This window comes from Paramormyrops kingsleyae, chromosome 3 (genome assembly GCF_048594095.1).
Source record: "Paramormyrops kingsleyae isolate MSU_618 chromosome 3, PKINGS_0.4, whole genome shotgun sequence".
NCBI classification, from domain to species: Eukaryota; Metazoa; Chordata; class Actinopteri; order Osteoglossiformes; family Mormyridae; genus Paramormyrops; species Paramormyrops kingsleyae.
In genome coordinates this window covers 14,965,336-14,992,076 of record NC_132799.1, presented here as the reverse complement: position 1 = coordinate 14,992,076, position 26,741 = coordinate 14,965,336, and the positions used below count along the sequence as shown (strand labels likewise).

Sequence of the window (26,741 nt, the reverse complement as noted above, 5' to 3'; positions counted from 1 at the left end):
CATGGCCTGCTGCTCCACCCGGGGGTCCAGGGTCTGCCTGGTGGCACTGTGGTCCTGAGACCGTCCTCTGAAACACGCCCCAGCAAACATCGCCAGGGAGCACTTAGAAAATATAGAGACGATTTTATGAAGTACTTTCCAGAATATGGCTGGCTCCTTTTAAATGCAAATGGGGCTTGTTGGTTCTGATTTTCGAGCCACATCAGGGCGTGAACGGCAGGAACCCAGGAGAGACGGGATGGGAAGCCACCAGCACCCCCACGCTGGATCTAGCCCCACAGCTGATTTTCACAGACTGGGCCTTGCCAAATAATTATAAAAAATTCCAGGTTTCCATTCTTGCAACCTCCCATGACATCACTTCCTGTTTGGGCCACCCCTTCAGTGTTAACGACGTGCTGAAGCTGACAGTGGCTCTCGGCATCATTCTTGGGGCCTGATGGCCTGGCCCCAGCTAACCGCGTAAAACAGGACTGCGTCTTTATAGCTGTATATTCAATCATCTTTGATGGTGATACAGGGAAGTAAGTGCAGCAGCAGGAAGTGTTCCCCTAACTTCTTTGCTGGTCTTTGCCCTGCGGCTCCCAGTATCTTCCTGAGTCTTGTATCTTTCATCATTTCCTGTCCCTTCTTTTCTGCCCCTCCCCCCCAGGCTGAGAAGACCCCCGATGGGCCGGACTCAGGCTATGGCTCCTTCCACCAGCAGTACTGGCTGCATGGACGCATCGTGGCTGTGGGGGTGGTAGATATCCTGCCCTCCTGCGTCTCTTCAGTCTACCTGTACTACCACCCTGACTACGCCAGTCTCTCGCTGGGCTCCTACTCTGCCCTCAGGTGGGTGCGTCCTCCCCCCCGGCTGCGTGACCCTGCACCCCCCATCCCCATGCTGGGCTGAAAACGTCTCCTGAGGCACGTTTGCCTTCCATTTCTTCTGGGTAATTAAGGAATGAAGAAAAAATGTTTTAGGTGTACATGTGAAAGGCCGTGAGGAGCCGATCGGCCCACAGACCGATGTCTGTGCGTTTGTGGGGTCCAAGTTTTAAGCTTCATTTGACAGAGTGGAATGAGTTACTTTTTAAAAGAGAATCTAATAGAAAATTTCAGCAAGTATTGAAATATAGGTGTGTGTGTGGGGGGGGGTTGTTTGTCTGTGTCTGTTTGTCTCTCTGTGTCTGTCTCTCTCTCTGTGTCTGTCTGTCTGTCTCTGTCTCTGTGTGTGTGTGTGTGTGTGTGTGTGTGTGTGAGAGAGAGAGAGAGGGGCGTCCTCACCCTGATGTTTGCACACAGACACCCTGTGCTCCCCTTAGCAGCCATGCCGGCTTGATTAACTCAGGCTGAATAAACACGCTGATCTCCGGCCATGAAGCAATGAGCTTTCCTTTCTTTAACACCCTTATTATTGCTAAGCGCTCGACTCCAAGATCAACAGGCTTTCCAGGCTGTGTGTGTCTGTGTGACTGTGTGTGCAAACCCAGGGCAGGAGTGGAAATACCCGATTGCCGAGGGGCGGTGTGTCCCCACGGCCGTGGCCCTTCAGGCCCTGCTTCCTCCGGGGCTCCCATCCCATCGCTGAACCTGAAAATCATCCCTGCAGATCTGTAGCACTCAGACGTATGTGTGTTAAACACTGAAAAGGACAGTGTGCTTCACTGTGAGATTGGGTAGACCTCCTCAGGACCTGCCTTGGGGTGACACACCCCCGCCCTTTGTCTCAGCATTATCCGGAGGTCCAGCAGCAGAACAGGCACTTTCCCTGTGTCCCCCTCCTCCACCCCCCTTTACAGTGTGAGGATCTTCTTGGGTGGATATAGGTGCAATGCAAATAGCAGTACAGCAGGGGGAGCCGTTGGGTGAGGTAGCACGCCGGTGCTTACTGCATTTCCATCTCAATGGTAGTGGCAGGCTGTTACCGTGGCGATCCCCCTTTCTCCTTGGGCTTTCAGGGGCGCGTTAAAGATTTTGTGTGTGTGTGTGTGTGTCGGGGGGTGTGGGGTGTCGTGGTCTTCAGAGCAGCTGCTGTCAGTCGTGTGCTTGCGGAGTATCTGCATGTGTATGTGTGTGGCTTATGGCTGGTCGGGCACCTTTGCGTGTTCAGCAGCCTGCGGTAGCACATGTGATGCGTGTTCTTGTATGCGTGTGTGTTTTTGAGAAGAACATGGAGCAGAGCCCGGATGGGGCAGCCTAACCACGTTCACCTCACCCAGAAGCCCCCCGATTTGGCCTGTGCTGGGGTGTCAGGTCTGTGAAAAGGGATAATGGAGGACTCTGCTGCCTTAGGGGGGTTGGGTGGGGGGGCGCTCAGCTTTTTTGTGAATGGGAACCCCCCCAACACCCCGACTCATTCATGGATGGTCCAGGCTTTGTCAGGAGGGGATGGGAACCGGCAAGACCGGCTGACCTTCTGTCCCCCCCACCTCACCCCCATTCTCTCCCCCCTCCGAGACCAACAAAAAGAGCCACCCCCCCTGCCCAAGCCCGAGATGTGGTAAAGCAGTAGATGGGTATAATGGGAGAAGAAAAACAAAGGCGGGATGGAGGGAGTGATGGATCGATAATTAAAGTGGACGGCGATTCAGAAACGGGGGAAGCTAAGTGCGAAAGCGGTAAATAAAGCGTTTTTAAAGCGCCCAGAGCACCTTGGACCGCTGCTTTAAATCGCTGTCTCTTCTAGCCAGTTTCTCGGTTGGGGGGCCTGTTTTCACATTTCTCTTCCCACCATTGTTTTCCTCCCCCCTGCAGGGAGATCGCCTTCACCCGGCAGCTACAGAAACGCACCCCCCAGCTTTCCTACTACTACCTGGGCTTCTACATCCACTCCTGCCCAAAGATGCGTTACAAGGTATGCCCCCCCGACTGCCCCTGTGACACCTGAACCCAGCTCAGCTCCAGTGGCATCTGCCTGAATAATTTAACAGAAACTGACCATCCAGTGGGGGTGGGGGGGGGGGGGGTGGGGCTCTGTGCCTGTGATCGGAAGGTTGCTGGCTCGAATCCTAGGTTCGGCAGGCTGATGCCACTCTCAGGACCCTGTGCAAAAGCCCTAACCTCTGGGGGCACTGCATGCTGGCTGCTGTGAACCCCCACCCCACCTGTATGTCTCATGGAGAGCAAGAAAATTTCCCCATGGACAGTAGCAGTTTGGTTCATCAGTGATTCATGGAAGAAGATTTTTCTGAAGATGGAGTAGAACAGAAATGGCATCCATCCACCATAGCCACTTACCCAGTAGAGGTTCTCCGTGAGCCTGAAGACGCCCTGGACCGGATGCCACTCTGTCGCAAACACGCCCAATGCTGCCAATTCAGAGAGAGGTTCTCGACGTGCTTTTAAGACTGTGGGAGCAAATCCACGCAGCCTGGGGTTGAACACACAAACCCCGCATGCCGATGGCTGGGGTCCAGAACTTCACTTGGCACTGAACGTTGCGGCCTTTGGGTGGGTGTTTGCTCTGGACCGTTATTTACAGCCACATTAACACACGAAGGTCCCCAGAAGGGTGAGGCTAAACTGCTTCTGCAGAAACAGGCCAGCTGCGGCGGGGACCGCTTTCAGGATGACCCGGGCAGAAGCTCAAGGCCTGCGGGGAGTGGGGGCTTGGAGAGCGGTCCGACATTAACTGCTGTACAGTCTGGATTGCTCTGGGACTCACCGTCGTGTCCCTGCGGATACGCAGTGTATTCTTGATTATGTAAATTGTGTGTGGGGGGGGGGGGGGGAACCGTCACTGCTGCAAGCAGATCCATTCGGTCTTTACAAAAACTGAGCACCCATTAGGGAGCGTAGATCAGTGTACTTGGATCGCCTTTGATCTGTTGCAGGATTATTAGATCAATAGACGAGAAGAATAATGGGGGATTTCTGGGGAGGAACTTCCTAAGGGGGCTACACACGTGTTGGTGTCCCTGTGGCGCAGGGTGAAAGCAGACTGCCTCATAACCTGCAGTGTCATTTCTTTAGCATTGGGGAGGAATTTGGACATGCTCCCTTACAGTCTCTATCCTTCACTAAACAGCAGGTTGGATCTTTTCAGGGTGTTTATGGTTTGAGATTCTCACTTTTCCACAATACCATAAAGAACTCTGAGCTTTATGGATGTGAAGTGATGTGGCATTCAGTTATAAACTTCAGCAGGTGTTTGTGGTGAGGCCTCAGGGAGACCAAGAAGCAAGGATGTCCACAGTCCTCCTGTAACCAATCAGCTAGAGGTGTGAAGCCACATGGTACCTCTGCCGTATCCCTCCCCCTCGTGAGAGTGGTGCAGTTCTATGTTATAGCTGCGGCTCTGCATCTTACATTTTCATGTTCTCCAGCCTTTTGGGGAGAGAATTTAAGGCATAAACGCTGTGTTTTTGGATTTTAGTATGAGACACTGGCGGAAAGTTCTCTGTGGCCTGGTTCCTCCATCCGCTGACTTACAGGTGTGGAGAGGGGAAAGCCATCCTGAGCGGCAGGCATGTTCTAATGGCAATAACATTGCTGTAAAACCAGACTACGCTGTAAATCTGGACGGGACCAGAGCTGGAACGGAAGCAAAGTCGAATCCACACGATGGAACCTGAAATGGCTTCTCTCTGTGCAGTGGCCCACGTCCTGCGTGCGTAGGATGTAAATATTGTAAAGTGAAGCTGCAGAGATGTACATTAATGCCAAGGAGGGTGCAGGACCTGTGAAGGGGGTTGTAGGGCTGGGATCTGAGGGGAGGGCAGCTGGCCGATTGGTCGAAATGTGTCAGCTGATGGTGTCAAGAATGTAAATATTACTGGAGAGCTGAGGAACGTACCAGGTGGGGATTGGTGGGGGGGGGGATGAAGGAGCTGCTGAAGCCATTAGCAGTTGAGGGAAAGGTCAGAGATGGGATGGCTACCGTAACTCAGCAGAGCTGCAGTGGAGAGTGGCTGTCCAACAAATTTGAGCACACCGATATTCACACTGTTCATTGTGTTTGAATAGCAAAAAAAGAAAATCATGTGCATATGATTGCATGCACCCCCATATACAGTTTAAGATGTGCCCACAGAGATACGAAGGGAGGTGTGTCACAAGGTAAATAGTCCGCAGCTTGTTTTCCTGCTGAGAGGAAGCTTCCTTGTTCATTACTCCTTTCATTTATTAAGGCCTCTCCTCCCCCCCTTTGGTCGTTCTGACATGGCAGCCAGTGAATGTGTTTTCCCCCCGATGCTTAATTCCATCTATAGATGCCGCCACATCCACAGCCCCCCCCCCCCCCACTGTGTGGCTGGTCGTGTGCCGTGTGCTTAGATTCCTCAGCTCGCCGTTGTCATTCTTGGACTGATCGCCAGACACCCCCCCCCCCCCCCCCCACACCCCTCCCGGCCCCACAAACTCACAGATTCAAGCAGTTCCCTCCATTCCAATTGGTTCTGCCAGTTGATTCAATACCTGCATCCCCGCCCCCTTGCACTCTACGGGAGATTGCAGGGTGAGAAGGTCGCCCAGTTCCCACCCACAGCCCGAGGTTTGTTCCATCGCCGATACAACGGCAGACTTAGCAAGTAGCTAATTAAGGCTGTGCCTGGCCTAGGCGGCTGTTTGCATTCCAGAATGTTCTGTGCTGGCAGGCGCATCATTGGCAGAAACCGTTTCCCAGCCAGAGCGAGAATGTCCCCACCCCTGGTGAATTTTCAGACCTGCATGTATGGCGGGCCTGCATCTGATTGGCTGTTGCTCCTGCCTGGGTTCCGCGTTCTTCCCCGTCTCTCGTCCTTGTGGCTGGTTCTCCGCTTGATTGGAAATCTCAGTCAAACGTTACAAACCTCAGGGCCTGAAAACTTCGTCTGGCACTATCCCCACGCCGTGTCTCTGCTTCCAAGTCTCGCATCCAAGATGGCCCCTTCTTCGATGCAAATCTAAAGTGTTGTCTAGGCGGTGTATCCTCCTGTCGAAAAAATGTTTTAATTCTAATTTAAAAAACACGCACCCATATGCCTGCACGCTACTGAAGTCGGCCCCTTTCTTCCTCGCGGCGATCTCCTCCCTCGTTTGTTTTTCCGACAGCCGTCGGGCTTTTCCTGGGCCAGAAATGTGTCCGATCAGCTGATAATGAAGCTGCGAGCAGTGGTTTCGGTCTGGAGCTTCTCTCTGAGTGGGGGCCAGCTCCCCCGAGCTCGCGCGCCTTTTCCTGTATTCTCTCAGCCAGGTGTTTTGACGTCCCGGCCTTTCACAGGCAAGGCACGGCCAAGGACAGCAAATGGAGACTCTGCCAGCTCCCGTTTTTCCCGTACGGGGCTGGACGGGAATGTGCGGGTATGTGGGGGGGAGATTCGAGGAGCACGCGTACGCGTTGGGGCTCTGACTGCGCTGGGATGTCATCCGGGTGGCTGGGGCAGGTGTACATCGTACATCCCCCTGTCCTGCGGGAGGCATTTGTTAGCACTTGAAGACTCTGAACAACTGTACTTATAAGCTTTAAGTGGGTGTCTATCATTGTTCTAGAGAGAAAAATTAAGCTGACTTGAATGTGCTGTATCGTAACACCCAAGTACTGCTGCTTATGAATAACTGATTGTTTTTAAATGACTTAATGTAACATCAGAGACCCTGCTGGGTGTTGAACCCACAGCCTTTAGGCCAGGGGTCTCCAACTCTGCTCCTGGATAGCTACTATCCAGTAGGTTTTCTGTCCCACTTGGCTTCTGATGAGCCATACCTGCTCCTGGTATTTACCTGAGACCTGGTGTGGCTCATCAGAAGCCAGGTAGGATAGAAAACCTACTGAACGGTAGCTCCCCAGGACCGGAGTTGGAGACCCCTGCTTTAGGCTATGAGCCTAAGTTCTTTATTGCTATGCTACCTACTGAAACTCTAAATCATCTTCATCTTGTAACCCAGATTTTAAAATGTGTATTCTGCTTCTTTCTATGCCTAAGGGGCCCTTATTGCACTTAAAATGGGTGATTAACTTAAGCTAAACCCATTACATACCTGCAGTGTCCTACATGTTATGTCCTGCATTCTTCATGTAAAGGCATCTTTGGAAGTTGACCTCTGGTGGTCACAGATGGGATTGCACAATCCTTCTATGGTTGTATAGACGCTGGTGCAGCAGTATTTTGCATGTTGGTCTTTTTGTGTAGAGCTCATTCTTAAGCACATTTGCCCATTTATGCAGTGAAACATATTGTGTCAGCTTGTTCTATAATTTTCATCGCACAGCAGGTGGCGATTAGGGCTTATGTCAGCTTCTTCAGCAATGGAAGCTGGGATGTTTTTGTGGGAAACAGTAGATTGCATTTGGGGGAAGCAATAACGTATGATGCTGAGTAGAGCAGCCCTGTGTGCAGTATGCTTATAAAATCTGTGACCTCCTTAAGGTCATAACTACATTCAGTGCACCTGGGACTTCAGCTAAATCCAGTGGTGGACTGTGCGGTTTCCTTTTACCCCCTAGCTGCACTGATGGGTATCCTGCTGTCGCTGTTATCCAGACTGCCGTGTGTTTCAGTGGGTTAGGGTTAGAGCACTGGGCCTGTGATCGGAAGGTTGCTGGATCGAATCCCGCAGTTGGCAGAGGGGTTCAGCCTTTGGGCCTCTGAGCAAGGCCCTTAACCCCCATTTTTTCCTAGAGATTCTCTGACCCTTGAGGAAACGGCATCTGCTCAGTAAATAAATGTAAACTGCCCCCTTTATCCCAGGGCCTGTATCACGAAGCTGGATTTTTTGGTTAACAAGGTAACTTGTTAGATTTGACGTAGTTTGGGCTAAGGTGAATGACGTTAAAGTAAAAAAAGTTAATTAAATTGGAACTGAGGTTCCTTAAATCAAGCAAGTTATCTAGGTAACCAAAAAATCTCACCCCGAGAGACATTCCCCAGTTCCCCTGTTCCCTGTTCCCCTGCAGGACCTTGAGAACCTGATGGGAATTCCTTTGAGGTTACCTGAACCATGCTGAATGAAATTGTTCCTCTCTCTTTCTGTCTCTTGATTTTAAAATAAATAAATAATAAATAAAAATCTTAATTTTACAGTGTTTTTGGGTAACGCGCTGTGCCATTTTTAGTTTATTTGCTGTAGGAGGTGTGCCGTAGCTGAAGCATGGCTTTAGAGAGAGAGCTGTGATTTAGTGAGGATGAGGGGTAGCTCGTGGAGCGTTTACACAGCCTGCTTGGCGGCACGGCGACGCGGCGCCTCCGGCTGGTGGGGCAGGAGCAAAGACGCTCTTTTTCCGACTCCTCTCACTCACGCACCTCGGTGTGCAAACCTGGCCAAGTAGCGAATCGGCCTGCAGGTTACATAAATGCCTTTTTATTCCCATCATTGTCCCCCCTCCCTCCCCGTGTGAAAGAATGTCTTGGGCTTAGCCAGTAAAATTTCCACGGTGGGTGGGAACGAGAGAGGGAGCCGCAGATGAAAATGGGAGGGTGGATAGTGGGTGAGGTGGGGTCACTGTTTCCCCGGGGTGGGTGTCAGGCTTCCGCAGCTTCCTGCGGCCTTGGCGTTCTGAGCCCAAACCTGCCTGGTACCGCAAGGCCCATAAATGTCCTCGCCTCCATTACAGCCCCAGATTGTAAATCTGCCGAGATCTTCAATCAGATGCTGCCCAGGTCGTGCCTCCCAACCCGGTAGGGTGTTCTGAGGACAGCCAGCTTCAGCTTCTCTGAAGTTTCCCTTTCTGTTTTCTTTATACCGCAAGCGACTAGTGGCCTCGTGTCGAGCACTGCTAATCTACTGACCCCTCAATCAGCACAAGGAGGAAAACACGGAAATCCAGACTTTTAAATGCCTGTCTGCTGGGCATTGTGGGATATGCAGAACCCCGCCGTCCGTTTGTCTTTATGCTAATTCTCCGCATTCCCGTACGCCAGTCCAGCAGGGACAGAGTGACTCTGCATGTCTTTTTCCTGGTGCCCCAGCCTGGCACGCATTCCTGTTTGCTAGGCTTCCATGTGACTGATATAATAGTTTCCCCCCTCTGGTTCCCAGGTTGCCCCCTGCCCTTCCAAAGCCGTCTGCATGCTGGGTTTTGCCCACAGGGCACCACAGCGAGGCCCCCGTGATGAGACAGCCCTTGTACACCCTCCTCCATGTGCACTGCTCCTCTCTCACCCTCCCCTTGCATGACATTCTGATCCTTACAGGTAACTGCTACACCCCTCCCAGATCCCCCCCCCCAAGCAGTGCGGTATGTGCTGGCATGCAGGGACACGCGTATCAGATGGTGAAAATTCAGTCGTGCTGCTGCTTTTCTCTCCTCACTGCTGTCAGCCTGTTTGCTTGTGTGTGTGTGTGTGTGTGTGTGTGTGTGTGTGTGTGTTTGTATGTTCTGCCCCCACCTGTGTCCCTGCATCAGTCGTGGCCACCACTCAGAGCCCAGTCCCCCTCCCCCCACACAGTCATAAAGATGCCCCACAGGGCTGCAGAGAGAGGAGCGAGGGAGGAAAGGCGCGAAGCGAGAGAGAGAGAGAGAGAGCCACATTAGCAGTCGCTCCGGCTACCTGTCATGTCTGTCGCGTCACTTGCACTTTCTCTTTGTGTTTTTCTCTTTCTCCCCCCCCCCCCCCTCCTTTAGCTCACGCCTTCCCTTTTCTGCGGCGTGGCCCGTGTGGCTCTTGCACCGACCTCTGATTGGAACGGTAACAGCACACATTCATGAGCACAAAATCGCACACACACACACTTTTCACACACCAGCTGCTTTGCTGACGGGCCCTCTTTTCGGGGGGGCCCCCGCGCCGAGGCCTATCTGCCGCCCCCACCTCCCGCCATCCCCTCTCCTTCCAGGCGCCTTGAAAATTAAAAAAAGAAAACGCTAAAGCGCCACGTCCAACAAGATCAAACGGCTCAGGACCCATTTTGGGTTTTTTTTGGGTGTAAAATAAGCCTCCCCCCCTGGCTGCTCTGCCTCTCAGGCTGAAGCCTTCTTGACAGAGTGATTTCCCCCCCCCGCCCCCCGTCTTCTATTGGACCACCTACTGCGGCGCTCTCTGCAGACACACCTTGGACGTTCATGCTTGTATTTATTTTACTTTTCTCCCCGTTTCACACAAACGGCCGACTCCAGCCATGAGGCGGCTGAGGAGCAGACACCCAAGCGGGGTGGGGGGGGGGGAGGTCAGGGTTCAAGCGTCGGGTCAGGGGGATGGAGCTGAGGCCAGGGGAGGGGCTGGGGTTTGAGGGGCAGGGGGCTGGGGGTGGGGCAGAATGAAAGGGAGAGTTTGGCCAGGGCCAGCCAGCTGTCACCTTGAGGTGTTTGCTTTGCGATTAATCCCCCCCCCCTGGCTTGTTTATTTTTGGCTGCCTTCACAGCTGGCTCTAGCTCGTCCTACAAAAAGCAGACGCGTCCCTGATCGGCCGGGACTTTCGGATCGAGGCCGGGCCGCACGCTGGAGGATGCCGAGTGCCGCCCCTATTCGCAGTTCGCTGAAACATGGTCCTGCTAAGATATTTTCACGTCATTAACCTGTCAGCCCCTGAAGAGCCCCCCCCCCCCCCCCCCCCGACCCACGTGGGCATGTGCACACAGGTCTCTGCCACCTCGCCCTCCGTCTGCAGTCCCCCAAGCAGCCAAAAGGCTTGGCCTCATGTGGAGCCCCACACGACCAGTGACACGGGTTCGAGGCTCTGGAGGCAGACGGCACATGTCTGCCTCCCGGGTAAAAGCTCAGGGCCGGAGCAAGGTGACGTTTATTGCTCTTCGATCGCTGCTTTGGGAGATTCTCCACCTCCCAGTTCAATGGGGGTGTCCTCCCCTCCCCCCACCTCCCTAAACCCCTGAGTGTTTGCTTTAGAGGTGTGATGTCATCACCAAACAGGCCTGTGTTTCTGTATCAGACCGTGTCTCCTCCTGTAGGCTACAGTGCGCTTGTGTGCACAGGTGAGTGTGAGTTTGTGCACGTGTAGGAGTAAGAGGCACGGGTGTCAGGGTCACAAGGTGTAGGCTGTGTAAAGTGTGTTTAAATTAAAAGGTACTTTTGTTTGTTATGTGTATCTTATTTCCTTTCTTGATCTATTTTCTGCTGGGGGACTTTTTGGAATCTTAAGGGGTAACAAGTCTGGAAATAAGTGACAGGCATGTCTCCAAGCCTTCAAGGAGATAGTCTTGGCGTTACACAGGAACAGTAGGGTGTTTGGAATATATTCATCGTCCGTGCCGGGTGCCCCCGCTGTCCCAACAGGCCTCCTGACGTTGCGATTCTTCTGATAGTTTTCATATCTTGAATGATGGAAAATATTACGCAGCTGTGTCTTAGAGGTGAAAACTGTTTGGGGGTGGGGGGTGAATATAGGGTGTAAGTTTTCATGAGGATTCCAAGCCTGAAAGCCAAGAATTTATGTGTGATCTGTGTCTGTGTCTGTGTGTGTCTGTCTGTCTGTCTGTCTGTGTGTGTCTGTCTCTGTGTCTGTGTAAGCACAGGTGCTCCATCAGGCTGACACAGGGAATGGAACAGAGAAATCTGTCTTCTCCCACACTTCCATCATTTTCCCTCCATCCTTCCCCCAAGCCAGCCCCCCATTCCTCATTCTTGCCCCCCCCCCCAGCCCTGTCAGACCCACAGACCTCTTCTGGCCCCCCATCCCTAACGCCTTCGTGCTTAATGACTGCCCCCTGACCCAGCTCTCATTTTTGCCTTCATCTGCCCCCCTCCCTTCTCTCCCTCCCACCCTCCTCCTTGGAGGAGCCCATTATTCCTCCCCCTGCTTCCCCCCCCCCTTCTCCGTGGGCTATCCCTTACTGTCACCTTGACATCAGCTCAGAGGCAGGAGGGAGATGGGATGTGGAGAAGGATGAGTGGGGGAGTGTGGGGGGAGTTGGGAGAGGATTCTGGGTAACTGAAAAGAAAAACACAGGGACTTGATGAGAGAGGATTTAAAAACAGCCCCCCCCCTCTTTATCTGTAGTTTCTTTGTGTTCATTCACACCCATGGCCGCATGCATGAGTTGCAGTGATGAAATGAGGGATGTTGCTGCTCTAGTTTAATGTGTGTGCTCACATCCATGCACGTGAGCCCTGTCTTAACACTGATCTAACCTGCAGGGGCGTGTGTATGGGGGTGTGCACTCCTCGAGCCTGCGGAGGGGGTCATGGCGATGATCTCGGAGCAGGAGCCCTGCGCTTATTGCTTTGTCCAGTGAGGCCAGGTTTTATACAAGCTGCAGAATAACAGGATGCCCCCCCCAGATTTTGTGCATTTTCAGATTCACCTGTCAGAGTACTTACTACAGCCCTGACCGAGATAAAAATCTCAGCTTGGATTCTGACCCTCACTCGAACTCAAGCTGACTCCCCCCCGCCCCCCCCGCCTTTTCTGGAGCTGGTCGGCATGGGTGGGTTACGTTGCACACGTAACATACATATCTATTCTCTGGGAAAATGTGTGTGCAATCATGCTGAGCCCTCCAGGGAGACGCCAGCCCATTCGGAGCGGGTCTGGGCCTTGGCTGGCTCTTGGGTTCGGATTCGGACTCGTGGCATCTCTCTCCCCTTTGGCTCTGCTGCCCTGCTTGAGTGCATCTGTTGAACACATAAACGGTAGATAGCAAGTGCAGATACATAGGAGGGATTCAATAAAACTGTCCTTGGCAGAGGAACTCGTGTTTCAGCACCTTTTGGGAAGCAGGTTCAGAATCATGTCCAGTTTCCCGCGGGTTGCGGATGCTGGCTGCAGAGGTGCTGTCTATTCTCCAGAGTAGAGGTGGCCTCAGTCTCGCTGCTCCTTTTTTCCCTCCTTTTGCATTTTGCTCTCGTTCCTCTTTGACGGAACTGAATCATATAGCCTGGGAAGAGAACGTAGGAGGGAGGTGGGAAATGTCCTTTTGTTGTAGTTGGGAGTCTTGTCTCAAGTCCGGCACGTTGTTTACTGGAGAATTAGCTTAGCCTGTCGCAGGCTACATGGCTCACGTTCCAGGGTCTGTTTATTTTTCTGTTTGCTTCAAAAAAAACAAAGGATTCAGCTCCCCTGGCACCCGGGGGAACACGCTGGCCAGCTCGTGCAGCAGTTGAGCCTTGTACACGCTTTGGGGAGCACAAAAAGGGGGTGCAGTTTAACGTTACACCACACATGCGTGTGCTGTAGCACGCAATACCAAGGAATCTGGTAGAAGGGTCTCCTGACTTTTCTTCTCTTGCGGCTTCCTCCGGTAAACAGGACCTTGTTTTGTTGTAGGGTGGTTCACTACCCGCCTGAATGGCCACACAGTTCATCTCCACTGACGCATCAGTCTCCCCCCGTGTGGCTTCCGTCTTTTTTTAGGTGGGGAGGGAGTAGGCGGTCTATTTTCGCACTGCGACAGGCTTCTGTAAACAAACTCAGAGCTTTCGCCTGTGCATGCCGACAGACGACCCTGGGGCATAATGGACTTTCTAAGTGAAGAGTGTAACTTGGCAGAAATGTTTGACCTGCCCACCCACCCCCCAGGCATATATGGGCGTGTTGAGGGAAGTAACGTCGCCCCAGCGGCGGTGAGCCCCTCTTTTTCTGACTCATTTCAGGTGGAACATGCTGGTCAGGGCGAGTGGGTGTCGGATATCGGGTCGGGAGATCTGCATTCCAGCCCACCTGCTTAAGATGGCATGAGGAACATCACGACGCGTGCTAGCTGAATGCTAATTTAGGGTTTACTTCCAGTAACTTCACAAAGGACCCGTTGACCAGATGGACCAAAGCTGGTTTTCAGTTCACTGCCCAGATGTTTTTTGCTGCCCTTATTCAGGGTTTCAGATGCAGGACAGTCAGAAGAGATGGTTTTGTTTATGGCGCAAGGCTTGCATTTGAGGCCTATGATTGAATCCAATCTTCTTGTCAACAAAAGGCAGCCGGTGGCCCCGATTCTTCACGCAAGGCCAAAATGATTAAATCTGCAGAGAATGTGACTTAGCAGCACATTAAAGTTAATCCAGCGTTCAGTCAGTCAGATAAGGCCTCTATGTTTCTACACCTCACACCAAAATAAAACCTGAAAGTTCTGGAAAGGGCCTCTTTATTTAGTAACCCCTCCTTTGTTTTGTTGCTGTATTGACTTATTTGTGCTTCTGCCCATTTTCTGTAAAAACATTTTAATATAATTTGGTGCCAAGGTTTATGACTCTAAATAAGCATGCATTAATCATATTTTATATTTCATGATACATGATTACAAAATTAGGTAAATATAATGTTAAACATGGTTTTAGTAGGAATAAATTTATGGTGCAACTCTATAAAACAAATTTAAGCCTGTTAAGGTCATTTTGTGACTTCCATTTTTCTCATTTGCTATAATCTCTCCCTCAGTCTCTATGTAAAATGTGTCTGTGCTGTTTTCTTCTCCTTTCTCCTTCTGCCTGATACCTTTGGTTTTTGAGGTGGTGTGTTTGGCCAAAGAGTGTCCATGTCAGCTGCAGATTGGAAGGTATCACATTCTACATAACTATCACACACCTTCAGACTATTCTCCCTCTCTGCCCTCATCTGTTCCAGGGTCAGTACAAACCTTCGGACCTCCTGTGCCCGGAGACATATACTTGGGTGCCCATAGAGCGCTGCCTGCCACTGCTTGAAGCTTCGGTTTATGCCCGCCTTAACCAGGACCCCGACACAGGTACTACGACCATTTGTTTATAGGTATCCGTCATGGAGGCAGAGGGTGGGTTTTAACACATGCTGTCAAAAAAGAGGGATCAGTAAGGAATTGCATTTAAGTCAATTTTCTCCCATTGAACTGTTAGGCTACCAGGCTACGAAGATGATTGATAACCAGCAGGATGTGGTTCTAGGCACCTAAAGCAAAGACACTGAACCAGGGGTGAATCTCAATACCAAGAATGCAAAGACCGAGATTCCAGAACCATGACCCTGTTGTCAGGCAGACTTTCAACATGCCAGGTTCTGTCAGTCAGTTGTTCTACAGAATCAGTTTGTGTTTTATTCTGACTTGTTAGTTATGGGTTATGGCAGCATCAGAAGCCACCAGAGCATCTTTGCAAATATGCTGGACTGGGATCAGTTATGGGAAAGTCAACATGTGCTAATGCTTACTCTACATGAACATCTCCATTGGTCATTTGTTCCCAGTGTGCTCCCTGTCTTGTTTTATAGTGCGTACATGAAGTTCTTCTAGGTTCTAGCCCATTACCTTTCGTTCTTTCATACCCTTCTGGTTCTAGCCCGGTTGCCGGTGAGCATTGGGTCATTGAGGCAGGGGGCAGGCACAGAATAACAAACAGTGTCGCCACAAGGCGCCGCGATGTGTGAGAGAGACGCCTTCACGGCTGCGGTGTGCTTTCGATCACCACTCCTTCGTCTCCGCTCCAACTGGCCGTCGCCTGCTTCAGCTCTAGGGAGATTTCGAAAGACAGTGCAACCTCCCTCCCCTCTGTTCCCTTTCCCATTGCTGCACTCCCAGGGTCTCCCTGTGCTGGGCTGCCCACAGCCTCATCCGTCTAACCGGCCCCATTGGCAATGACATTATCAAAATCCAATAAGAACAGCCAGATCCAGCCCCACTTTGCCCCCATGTGCCCAAGATTTCCTTCCATCTCTGAGGCTATTGTGTTCCCTCTTACTGGCTGCGAAACTGATGCTCTTCCTTTGCTTGGAGTTACCCATGTGTTTGGTAAGAAGTCAACAAGAGTCTTCAAAGTCCCTTTGGGCAGAAGCTTTTTAGGAACAAGTTGAGTTATTGTGGCCTCCGACTGTAGACTGTGTGGGGTACCTTGTGTGGGCTAGACGGTGGCTGCTGGGTCTTAGGTCTTTCTTGTAGTTCACCCATCCACATATACTCAACTTATACCATGACACCAATCTCCCAGTGATCAAGCCTGGCTCGAAATAGCTTTATGTTTATTTTGGCAGACAAATGCGGGAAAGTAGGCTTGGTGGAGCGTCTGTCTCTCACATAGAGGTTTACCTAACCTGACTCTTGCTCCTTCTCCTGCCAACTGGCCCTAACAAAAGATAGGAAAGCACAGTGACGATGTGGGGGGGCGGGGGTGCTGGAGCTGGACGACCTCCTCCAGAACGCAGTTCATTGTTCCAGCGGTAAAGATGGTTTACTCTTCTTTTGGCCAACATGGTGATGTCATACTTGGCATGGCTGCCTTGCATGGAGGAAGAATGATGGAGAGGAGAATCCCAGTCCTTGGACGAGGTTGCCATGGAAAAGTTGACCCTTCCATCCTCTTTTTCTCTGCTCCTCCTTTCTAGGCGGAAATTCCCTGTTTGCGACCTCTTGTTTGGGTTTTTTGCAGTGTGCTGGGATTTGTAGAGGCTTTTTGGTCAAGCAGAAAGTTACGTGCATAAGAGCTGCAAGGCCTTTCGGCTGAGACAGTTGTTCCAGAAGTTGCATTCTGCCTCTGTTGCCTTGTTTGAAGGGTGTGACTCTTGAGTCCTGCTGCGGCTTGTTTTTTGCTCGTAGGTGGTTATGCCCCTCCCCTAGACTCTACATTTGCACTGGGCCATGGTGCTAGTAGCTTTCAGTGAATGTAATGGTTGAGATTAGAGAGATAAATGTCCCAGGATCAGTGGAGGTCTTGGCCGGAGACCTTGCCATCAGATAGCAACAGTTTTTTTTAAAAGGGGTTTCTGCACCAAATCCTTTGTCAGCAGTGCCTTCTGGGTAAGCTTATCTGCTTAGTCCTCCTGTCAGGGTCTGGCTTCATTTAATCATGAGTCGCGTCAAAAACATGCATTGGAAAAACACCCGCGGGACTCGGCATCAGTGAGAGCGCTGCAATTAGCGCCTTTGCAGCCACTGAGATTCCGCTAACCGTTCTGAAGCAGACCCTGAACCAGCACTGAAACAGCCCAGTGATTTTCCCGAGGCATACAAGAGACGAAAGGACTCTGAGGTCAGGGATTTCTGTAAAGGGGACTAGTAAGGGCTTTGTATCTTCAGTTTGTTCTTTCATACTTATTATATATTGTAATCTATTTATTTCTTCTAATCTATCTTATCTTTCTATGGTCATTTATTCACTGTTGAGTGTCCTGAAACTTTGGACGGACTCACTGATAGCCTTCTGACGCATACACAGACAGGTTCTGAATCCTGTCCATCTGCGGGGACTTTTCATTGACGCTGACTTGAGCTTTATTAATCATTCTTGTCCTCATCCCAGAAAAATCACCTTCAGATATGGGGACTGACCTCAAGCTGCACTCGTTTAGCCTTTTTTATAACCTGTAAAAGAACAGCAGATGTCATGAAAACTGTGTCCCCATCGTCTGAAGTTTTTGCCTTACGTCTTTCCCTCCTGCTCTGAATTTGTCCCTCCGAACATGCTGGGATGCACGCACACCACGGGAGGACTCAGGCCCATTCCCACAGCTATTCCTTTATTGGAAGCGTATGGGTGGATGGATGGTGTGTGCGGGTCTTGAGCCAAGCCGCTGATTTGAGGGGGAGGGGAGAGGAACAGAGGGATTCTCCGGATTGGCTGGACAGGGTACAGGGATTTCCGGAAGATGAATGCCCCCCCCCCCCCCCACTGCTGCAGCCCACGTCTCTTTTTGCTTGAGGCGTGTTAGTGCTCACTTGAACATCTTCACTTGGTCAATAAGAGGCTTGGGAACATAGCTCTGGCCAGGGCTGTACTGCCCTTCTGGCATACCTGGCCATAGGGTATATCATGGGGAAACCCCCCACCCACCCCTCCAGTTTGCAAAATTTACCGTGGGGCCATGGGGGCACCCTAAGTCCAGGGCCAGGGTTTTAAGGAGTTCAGCCCTGGCTTTAGCTCATAGCGTGGAAGGCGGGAGTCAGCCCACGGGAATCGCCCCTGGGAAACAACTATGGAGATTGGGCAAGTAGATGTGCTGATGGGGATCTTTAGGTTATAAGATGAAGGTCTCTAGATGGCTTTTTGTATAGATGGTTCAGGCTTAGGCTGTCTTGAACTTTCGGGGCACTGTTTCTGAGAATATGGCAGGTGAAGATCTCCATGATGGGTAGGATCTCACTGCTTTTACATTCATTGGTCACCCTGGGGTTCTGCTTCTGGCCAAACCAATGTGGCTGGGAATGTCAAGACTCCTATGGACGATCTCCTCTGACCTTGACCCTTGCCCTTAAAGACTGGTGTGCCCGAGGTGAACCCAAGGACGATGGAGCCTCCGGGCCTGGTGGAGGATGAAGGTCTGGTGTTTTTCAGAGAGAGAGAGGGAGAATGGGGCATGTTTATACCCTTTGCGGATGTTTGGACTGCCCCACTCTGCTCTCTGGACAGCCCTGCTCAGTGTTACTACTGAGGTTAATTTTGCAGCTAAAAGCTTTTTAAATCACTGTTTATTACAGTTGTTTGATTTTCCTTTCTTCTTCCCTCCTGATGTGTCGTCGGACTTCCATACTTTTTCATCCCCTTTGGTATTTTCCAAATGGCAATGAGTGGATTTCAGTGCATCGCAGTTGTATCAACCCAGATATTAACATCTGTGTCCAGAAATTTGCAGAATACACGCGGATCGTTTCAGAAAAGATTTCTTTGTTGCTTTTTATGTCTTCAAGCTGCATGACGTCTTTTCACAGACCGCTGGTTCTGGATGTTTATGGTCGAATGTTGTCTTACCACGCTGGCTAATTTTACTCTCCGGTATCCGAGGATGGGGCTGACTGGATGTTTTTGAGCAGCGAGGGGTGATGGAAAAATAGGAGAGAAAAAACGAAATGCGGATGAAATAAAACGTCAAGCTGTTGACAGACAGTCTAGATGTACCTGGTCTTCATTTGCATTCTGGATAAGTTTAGGGATCCCAGAGGCATTTTCTGGCATTTACTTTTTCAGAAAATCCAGCAAAAACCATTTCTGAAGATGTTTGGCTGACGGGGGAGGGTGGATGAGAAGTAGAGCAAATATCCAAAGATTATTCTTTTTTTGTGATCAGATGCATGCCTCAGGTCTCCTTTCTACTCTGTTTTTTATTCTCTCATAATTTGGTTTAATGTCTTTGATGGATTGTTTTTTGCAGTATTCTGCCCCCACTGGAAAGGGAGGGAGGTGGCCTTGCACCCTAATCAGCCAATCAGAACCCGGGCAACAGGAAGTGGAAGGCGGGGAGGGGGGGAGGTTGCAAGTCCTCGTCTCCTCAGCCTTTTCTCCAGTCTCTTGTTCTCCTCTTTTATGTTTTTTTTCCACCTTAAGAGCTGAAGGACGGCAGTTGGACTATTGGAGCATTTAGTGGCGTTACTTTAAAAGCTGGGTAAAAAAGTGCAGGCAGCTTCCTGTGTATGTGAAGGGACACGTGAGAGTGAGCGTATGCGAGAGCACTGATCCTATTCAGCTGGGCACCATATGAGCACAGCTGTGCTCTGGCCGCCGTCTTTGACTCCAGTAAAGGCATTACTGAGGCATCACCCCCTCCACAGACACTATTGACATGACAGACTAGTAGGCTGATGACTCTGATCGGAATAAAGCTGTGCAATTTTTTTGAAATTTAATCTTCATTTTGTAATCTTTTTTTCTCAGGTTTCTGCCAGGGGTTTTTAGTTTCATTGTGATTTGGCTGCTTCTGAAGACCTATAGACCACTGAAAGTTGTTTTTATATTATGTCAGTTTTTTTGCCCCACTGTCATTGAAGCCGTTATGGATGAACATTACCCATAATCCCCAGCCCGGTGTGGTGCTGCGGGGTGTGCTCTCCTCTGCTTTATATCGGTTGGCCGTAGGGGGTAGGCCGTTTATCATGGCTGCTGTCATCCCCTTCAGACCTAGGTAGGCCTTTTTGTGTGTGTGTGTTTTTTTTCCCAACATTATTATATTCTACAAACAGTCCCCATAAACCCTTGCGTTTGGCTTAAACAATGTTCCTTTCATGGCTCTTCAGGGAGCGTGGTGGGAGTTTACAGACTGTGTAATGAGTGTTTTGAAAGTGGCAAGGAATGAGAACCTGTAAACAATCCAGCCACCCTAACCCTGCTCACCCCAGGTAATATGGAGGGGGGGGGGGGGGCACTGTTATTCATTGTCTTGCTCAGATCTTTAGTCTGCAGAAAACACTCAGCCTCCCCCCGTCACTTTTTTCCATCCCATGGGGCTTCATATCCCAGTATGCTACCGTGCTAAGGAGAACAGAGCTACGCGCCGTCGTCGTTCCTGCACAGCATCCAATAGCACATGGGGTCATAGGTCGGCACGGGGCAAACCTGAGGCCGAATGGCTTTGCTGGGCCAAGCAAGGAATGCAGAAACAGGAGTATCGGATATCGTGAAATCGGTTGTTTGCATGTGGAAACAATGTTCTTCCGTTAATGACTGGGACGTGTTGAGGAATGTTACCAGGTACCTGGATTCTCTGCGACTGCCACGGCCACCCTATTGGGTGACACAACAAGCCCTCTGATCCATATGTCTGCCTGTGTTTTCCAGGGGAAGAGAATGCGCTGAAGAACATGGATCAGGCGCTGGTGCTCCACCAACGCAGCGTCATGCCCTACCGCATCTACAAACGGAAGTGTAGGGGCTCCACTGATGAGCAGGAGGTGGTGCAGTATGCCCGCCTCGTGGGGCAGGCCTGCGCGGAGAGGATGCTGTTGTACAGAGCATGACCACCAGAGGGAGCTTCTGTAACCTTTGGTGGGAGGGGCAGAGCTTCTGTGACCTTTAGAGGGGGTGGGACTTCTGTGACCTATGTCATTTTTTGTATATCTCCATTTCACTCATGTCACCGCCTGGAGTCTGTCACCGTGTTACCTTGATACGTTAAATGAATGTTTAGAGTCTGTCACACCTTGCAAACGGGCAAATTCCTTTACGGTTGAAGTCCCGCTGTTAGTAATCTGAAGTCACTGAGCTGTCAAACAACAGACCATTGTCCTTCAAATTGGTCTGTAAGACTTCAGATGCTAATATGCTTTAAAAAAAAACACACACACACATATCAATTCCTGTCTCTTGAATTGGACTTAATTCTTTTCAGTAGAACGAGAGTCCAGAAATCCCTGGTAACAGTGTTTTTCAAATAATAATCAATCTGCTGAGACATTTCTCTGCTCTCAGCATCCCAGCCTTGGTCTGATGCTTTTCCTTCCAGCTTGTTTCCCTAGTTGGGGCTTGACTGCCTCTGGACGATAAAATGTTTCGTAGCTCCTCAAGCAAGCCAATCCAATGTCAGCAGTTCGATGAGGCCAGTGGATGGAGCAGTTTGAAAGGACACGCCGCAGTCTCTCTTCTTCTGGAAGATTCCTATACTGTAGCAAGGGTGGAATAATCTTCAGATCCTCAAGCTGTCCAAATCCAGCTCATTGAGGTTTCAGACTGTGCCCTGGTGGAGCCATCCCATCATGCCTCATGGCTGCCAAACAAGCGGACAGCAGACCTCGACTGTCTGCTTGACTTTTGCTTTCATCTATGGATGAAGGGGCAGCGTGAGGGCTGCTGGGTAATATGGGGAAATGGACAAGGGCCTCTTACTTTATCCCTGCGACACGCCGTAACCCTGAAACGGAGGGGCTGCCCCTGGTCAGGCCAGAATCAGAACGAACAACGTGGGTGGGACTCAAAGGCTGCCGTCGTGACTCTGAAGTGGCCACGAGCGGTCAGGCCTTTGGTTACAGGCGGAAAGCTCTACATGACTCAGCCTCATACTATGAAATGTGAAAGAAGAAGAAAACCACAGAATTTATCTTCATTTGGATCAGTTGAAGCTTTTTGTCTCTCCTTGAAATATGGCTTATTTGCATCATTTTTTTTTCTTTTAATGTTATAACGCAAACAAAAATAAATGTTTAATTTTGCTTTCAAGAAATATAAACATTGTACATGTAGTACACTAAGGGAGTCTCTTATGGTCAGGGGGAGCAGGGCATTGTGGGAAAAGAGCTGTGGCCTGGATGTGGCAAAGAAAGGCAGGAGGGGGGAAAACTGCCAATGAGGCAGGAATTTCACATTGGGTTAAGCTTGGAGGTGGAATTCCACCCAAAAAGTGTTTTCTTTGTCATAAAACAGTCTGGTTTCCAAAGTAAATGTTACCATGTGCACCTTGAACAGAGACCTAGCATGAGTCCCTCCCCCCCCCCGACCAGAGCGGGATGCATTTATCATCTTTGTGCTGGATGGTCATAGGTCACGGCCTTTTGTCCTGCACGTCGTCTGTTTTCCAGATTCCTGGAACTGCCACCTGCCATGCGAGTTTCTGACACACTTTGTGATCCTCAATGTAGCTGCAGTTTAACAGACTTGTGTAAAGAGAATGGATACACGTCCCACTCGGGGTTCTCCTTCCTCCGCGGCTCACCAATCCTCTGCCTTATTAAGCTGTATGCGGCCTCAGCCGCCAAAAACGATGCTGGAATTTCATGGGACTGCCAACTCTCGTCCGAGCCGCGAGTAGAACAGGATCGTCCTGTTGCTCATGAGAGTGAGAAGCGTTTCTCGGTGTCGGGTGCTGTTGTGGAGAGAACAAGCACGGAGCGTGATCCGGTTTAATGGAATTCCCCTGTAGCTGTAACCGTAAGCTCTGTGGCGACACGCGTGTAAAAGCTGAGGCCCTCCTTTAGCCATGTTTAGCTAAGCAGCTGTCAGATTGAGCCGTCCGTGCACTGCCAACAAATCTCTTGGACCTGGCTGAGCTTGGCTAACGGGCTGCCCTTTCACCCCGAAAGCCGCCCGTCTCGAGCAGGGTCACGGCGGCCTGCTAGTCCTGAACGCAGACCAAACCGAGCCACACCCGCAACACAGGGCTCGTGCTGTCTGGAAGCAGACAGAACCTTGGCCAGTTCCAGCATCGGTGGGCCTGACAGGTATGTGAATCGGGAAAGCGGAGCATTGTTGGGTGATAGTCCATTTTGGGGGGGGGGGGGGGGGGCAAGCCTCCAGCCAGAGGAGGTAATTGGACTGAGATGTTAATGAAGGGAACAGATTTATTACGTGGACCTAGCACAATAAACACTCTTCATGTCTGACAATGAGAACAGAACCCAAAGACATTAATCCCAATAATCTACAACTGGTGTGTGTATGTGTGTGTGTGTGGGGGGGGTCTTTAGACACTCCCACACCTTGTGAAAACCTCAGGTCAACAAATTGTTTGTTTCCATAGGAACAAAGTCCTCTCCCCCAAGGAGCAATAAAGTTGGATCAGTCCAGCCTGCTAGCTGCAGACTCTGCCTTCCTTGCCCGGTGTTCTGTCTCGAGACTGTTTCAAAGCCCCCACCTTAAACCCCCCCCAGAAAGGTCACCCTCAGCATTGGAGGTGCGATAGCTGACCGTCTGAGCCAAGGCAGCCCGGCTCTGCAGGCATCTTTCTGGGTGACCGGCGGATCATTCTGGAAATGAGCTCTGGCGAGCCCTGGCTGGAATTCAGTACCTGGCTTCGGGTCCCATTTGTTCCCGTTCCCCAGTCCTGCACCAGTCACTCTCCAGTGTTACCAGTTCTGCTGGCCCAACTCAGCCAAACAGGCTACAGCAGCTTGTTCAGAAGGTTCCGGGTCTCTGATGCTGTCGATCAGGTTAACTATATATATTAGTCACCAAAATTGTGGATACACCTAGCATTTTTGGCATTACGCTTACAAAAATTACTATACAAATATTGGTGATGATGTTTCTAAACCGTCAAAGAATGTTACAAATATACACTGGACGATTAAGTAACTGGAGCAACAGTTGAATGTAGTTCTGCAGTTTCTAAAAACTGAGCGTGTTTCCACAATTTTGGCCACTAGAGTATATGGAGAATCTTCACTGTCACAGGTGAGGTGAAAGTGCACTCCCTAAGCGTCTGGCAGTAGCCGGGTCCTGCACCGTGGGTCTTGGTCACCCAATGGCACCGGCTCGGATACGGCGTGCCGAGACCCAAAACGGCGCTCGCACCTTGGCTCCGCTGGATTTACAGCCATGTTTCCTAGCAGTTATGGAAAGACCAGCTGGTTATGCGGACTGTTCCAGAAAGGGGGAGGTAAGGGAGAAGAAAACATGTAAGAACAAGGAACGGCATGAAAGCAGAGTGTCGTTTCACTGCGGTTTTCCCGGTACAGACACACATGATTTGCCTGCCCTCACTGAACCCCCTAAACCACCTCCTCCTCCCCCCCCCCCCCATGCTAATTCATTTTAAAGCCCTGAAGCAATCTGCCACGTTATCTGTCAACCTTGTGTGTGTGTGTGTATTTATAAAAATAAAATATTTACACGCACAATTCTGGAAATGAGCTATTAAAATTACTTAACATGTCCCAAATGATGTAAAGTATCCTCCACGTTCAGTGAGCTCGGGTTAATTGTGTTTGCAGCGCCGGGATGATTCCCGGAGCTCTGACTGGAACCTGGGCAGGGAGACGGCTTGGCCACCGTAGGGCCCCGCTGTGTGCTCCCAGACAGCGGGGTGCCGGGGCTTCGGGATGTGGGGCTGTCTTTGACGTGGGGAGGCCAAGCCCCCGGCCGCTAGTCACACACACAAATCTCAATGTAAATAATGGCATCAGGGGACTGGCGCACGGGCCTGTGGTGCAGGAAGCTGGAAAAAGGCTACCCCCCCTCCCGCAAGTCTTTTTCCAATTTTATTTTGAATGAGCCACTTTAGAGAAAAATAGGTTTGGAAAAGGATGGTTAAGATGGAATAGCACAGTGCCTCTAATTCAATATCCTTCACACGGACATGCAAACCGACGTCACGTTTAGACGATGCTTATTTTCCCAAGATGCGGAGCTGGTACTTATGTTGGAGTCGGCGAGGGGGTGGGACTAGGCTGCAGTGTTGACAGGGTCCTGTTTGGCCAGCAGGATTAGGCTCTGGGGCAGGGGCAGCCCCGTGATTGGATGGGTGGGTGGGTGGGTGAGTGGTTTATGGGCAATCAGAGAAGCACCCACTTCCGTACTCTCCTGGTCCTGAATTCTTCTCCCTTTCCTTGTCTTTCTCATCGACCGTTTGCTTTGGGTACCCAGTGGAACCCCAAATGCACGTTGGCATTGTGAGCCCCCCCCCCCATTAAACGTGCAGCAGAATTAGTGTGGGCCTTTCTCTGGGGGATTAGAGGATGGACTGGGGGGGAGGGCAACCCTTCTCACTGGGTGCTGTCAGAGAGATTCATCACACTAACCCTTTTGGGGGTGGGGGTGCTGCTGCTTTCAGTATCTTCCTTGTACTAAGATGGGGGGGGGGCTGGGATATGAGGAGGGGGGTGTCGGTACACCCTGGTGAGGGCTAAGGAGTTCAGCCTCTTTGGTTTTTCATTGATGTCTAAGACGTTGGAGGCCATGACTGGAAGTTGGATGGAGAGAGATCAGGCGGGTTAATGGAAAGGAGATGAGAGCAGGCTGTCAGAACAGGGTAGGAGTGTAGCCCTGTGCTTCCGTGCTGTAAGTCCCGAGCCAGCACAGGCCTATTCTGTGAATCACGAGGTGGGGGTCACCTGACGAGGCGTGTTCCAGCGTTTGGACACGTTGTGATTCTGCATATTTCCGCACACTGCTCAACAGCGCCACCCCGAGGCCAGGGCTGCACCTTGGTGCTGTGCTCCTGCAGCTCTCTCAAGATGGTGCACAAGCAGCCCCAAAATGCCCCTAAGAGGAACATTTCGCCCATCTGACCTGCTACTTTGTCTTCCTAACGCTAGCAAGTTCTCTGATTTCCAGATTTTTGGAAAATTAATACTAATAATCAACGAAAATAAACTCAGCAATTATGTAAAAACAGTCACTGGCGACTGTATAAATGTTTATCCAGCCGTAACAGAAAATATTTTCCTAAAATATCGCTGCTGTGTCTTTGGGGTGCTGGATCTCCGTCCATCATGAAAACCCAAATCGAAAACAGGCCTCTGAGCCCAGTCCCAATCGCTTCTTTTGTTTCCTGCTTCTTTGGATTTTTAACGTGATTATTGGTCTTAAAACCCCCTGCCTTGAGCTGGGGGGGGGTAAAGACAGGTTGGGGCCACATTTATAGCCATGCCCAGAAAATGCTATGTGCAGGGTGACGTGGGGGTGTGAGTCCAGGTCTGTATTCCGCAATTTCTCGACCTGAATCCCACTCCCCATACCTGCCACAGCCCCCCCCCCCCCCCCCCCCCGCCCCATAAAGTCCAGGTGGAATCTTTGACTCAGCCCAGCGTCTCAGCTTGTCCGCGGCTGTTCCTGAACTGCTCATCCGAAGGGTACGTGACGAGTGGTCCATTTTGAGGATGACTCATCAACCCCCCCGACCCCCAGGAGCCCAGTCCCCTCTTCCAAACCCTGCGGCAGTGTTCTGGCTCCCCCGTGCACATGTATATTCGCAGAATACTGATGCCCACAATGCAAACTGGGGGCAGGCGGACCGGCCGCAGAACCGGAGCCCTGCTGTGCCCAGCTTCAATGCCCAAGCCCCCCCACCTCAGACTTTACCCCAGTTCTTAGCCATCCTCTTTAATACACAAAATTAACTTTTTATGTCAAGTTTCAGGTGCTAATGGCCACCAACCCCTTCCCTCCGTGCTGTTTTTAGAGACACCGTAAACCCTGACCCAATGAATGCTTCTCTTGTTGCTTTGGGAGCGCCTGGCATCGCCACGGCAACCTGCTGGGCCTGAGGGAGGAACTGGCTTTGACTTTACTGGACCAGAAAAATAATACCTGTACAATTAGACTGATAAAACGACAGATATTTACAACTTACTGGGCCTATGAAGGGATCCAGCAGGGCTGGCAGTCTAAGCGCTGTTTTTCTTACTGATTCATTTCATGTTTTTTTTCCCCCTCTCTATATTCCTACGAACAAAATACATATAAAGAGCATTTCTTAAATATTTTCATGTTTTCAGTATGGGTGTGTGTGTTTTAGAAAATTTATAATAGCACACACTGGGTGGAAAAATATCTGCATTAGTAGATCTT

At 50.7% G+C, this 26,741-nt stretch overlaps 1 protein-coding gene across 4 annotated transcripts in view; it reads left to right on the top strand.

Annotated features, from left to right (window-relative positions):
• LOC111839983 (arginyl-tRNA--protein transferase 1) overlaps window positions 1–23,022 on the top strand; it is a 52,343-nt gene extending 29,321 nt beyond the window's left edge. For 3 of the 4 annotated variants that reach the window (XM_023804348.2, XM_023804350.2, XM_023804349.2), the window contains 4 exons: window positions 653–834; window positions 2,740–2,839; window positions 14,416–14,536; window positions 20,301–21,684. In XM_023804348.2, coding sequence (XP_023660116.1) covers window positions 653–834; window positions 2,740–2,839; window positions 14,416–14,536; window positions 20,301–20,479 — 582 coding nt within the window. In that variant the 3' untranslated portion in view covers window positions 20,480–21,684. Of the gene's footprint in view, window positions 1–652; window positions 835–2,739; window positions 2,840–14,415; window positions 14,537–20,300; window positions 22,673–22,971 lie in introns of those variants that run through there. The other variant, XM_072709716.1, reaches the window with a different exon arrangement.
• The last annotated feature ends 3,719 nt before the right edge of the window (window positions 23,023–26,741 follow it).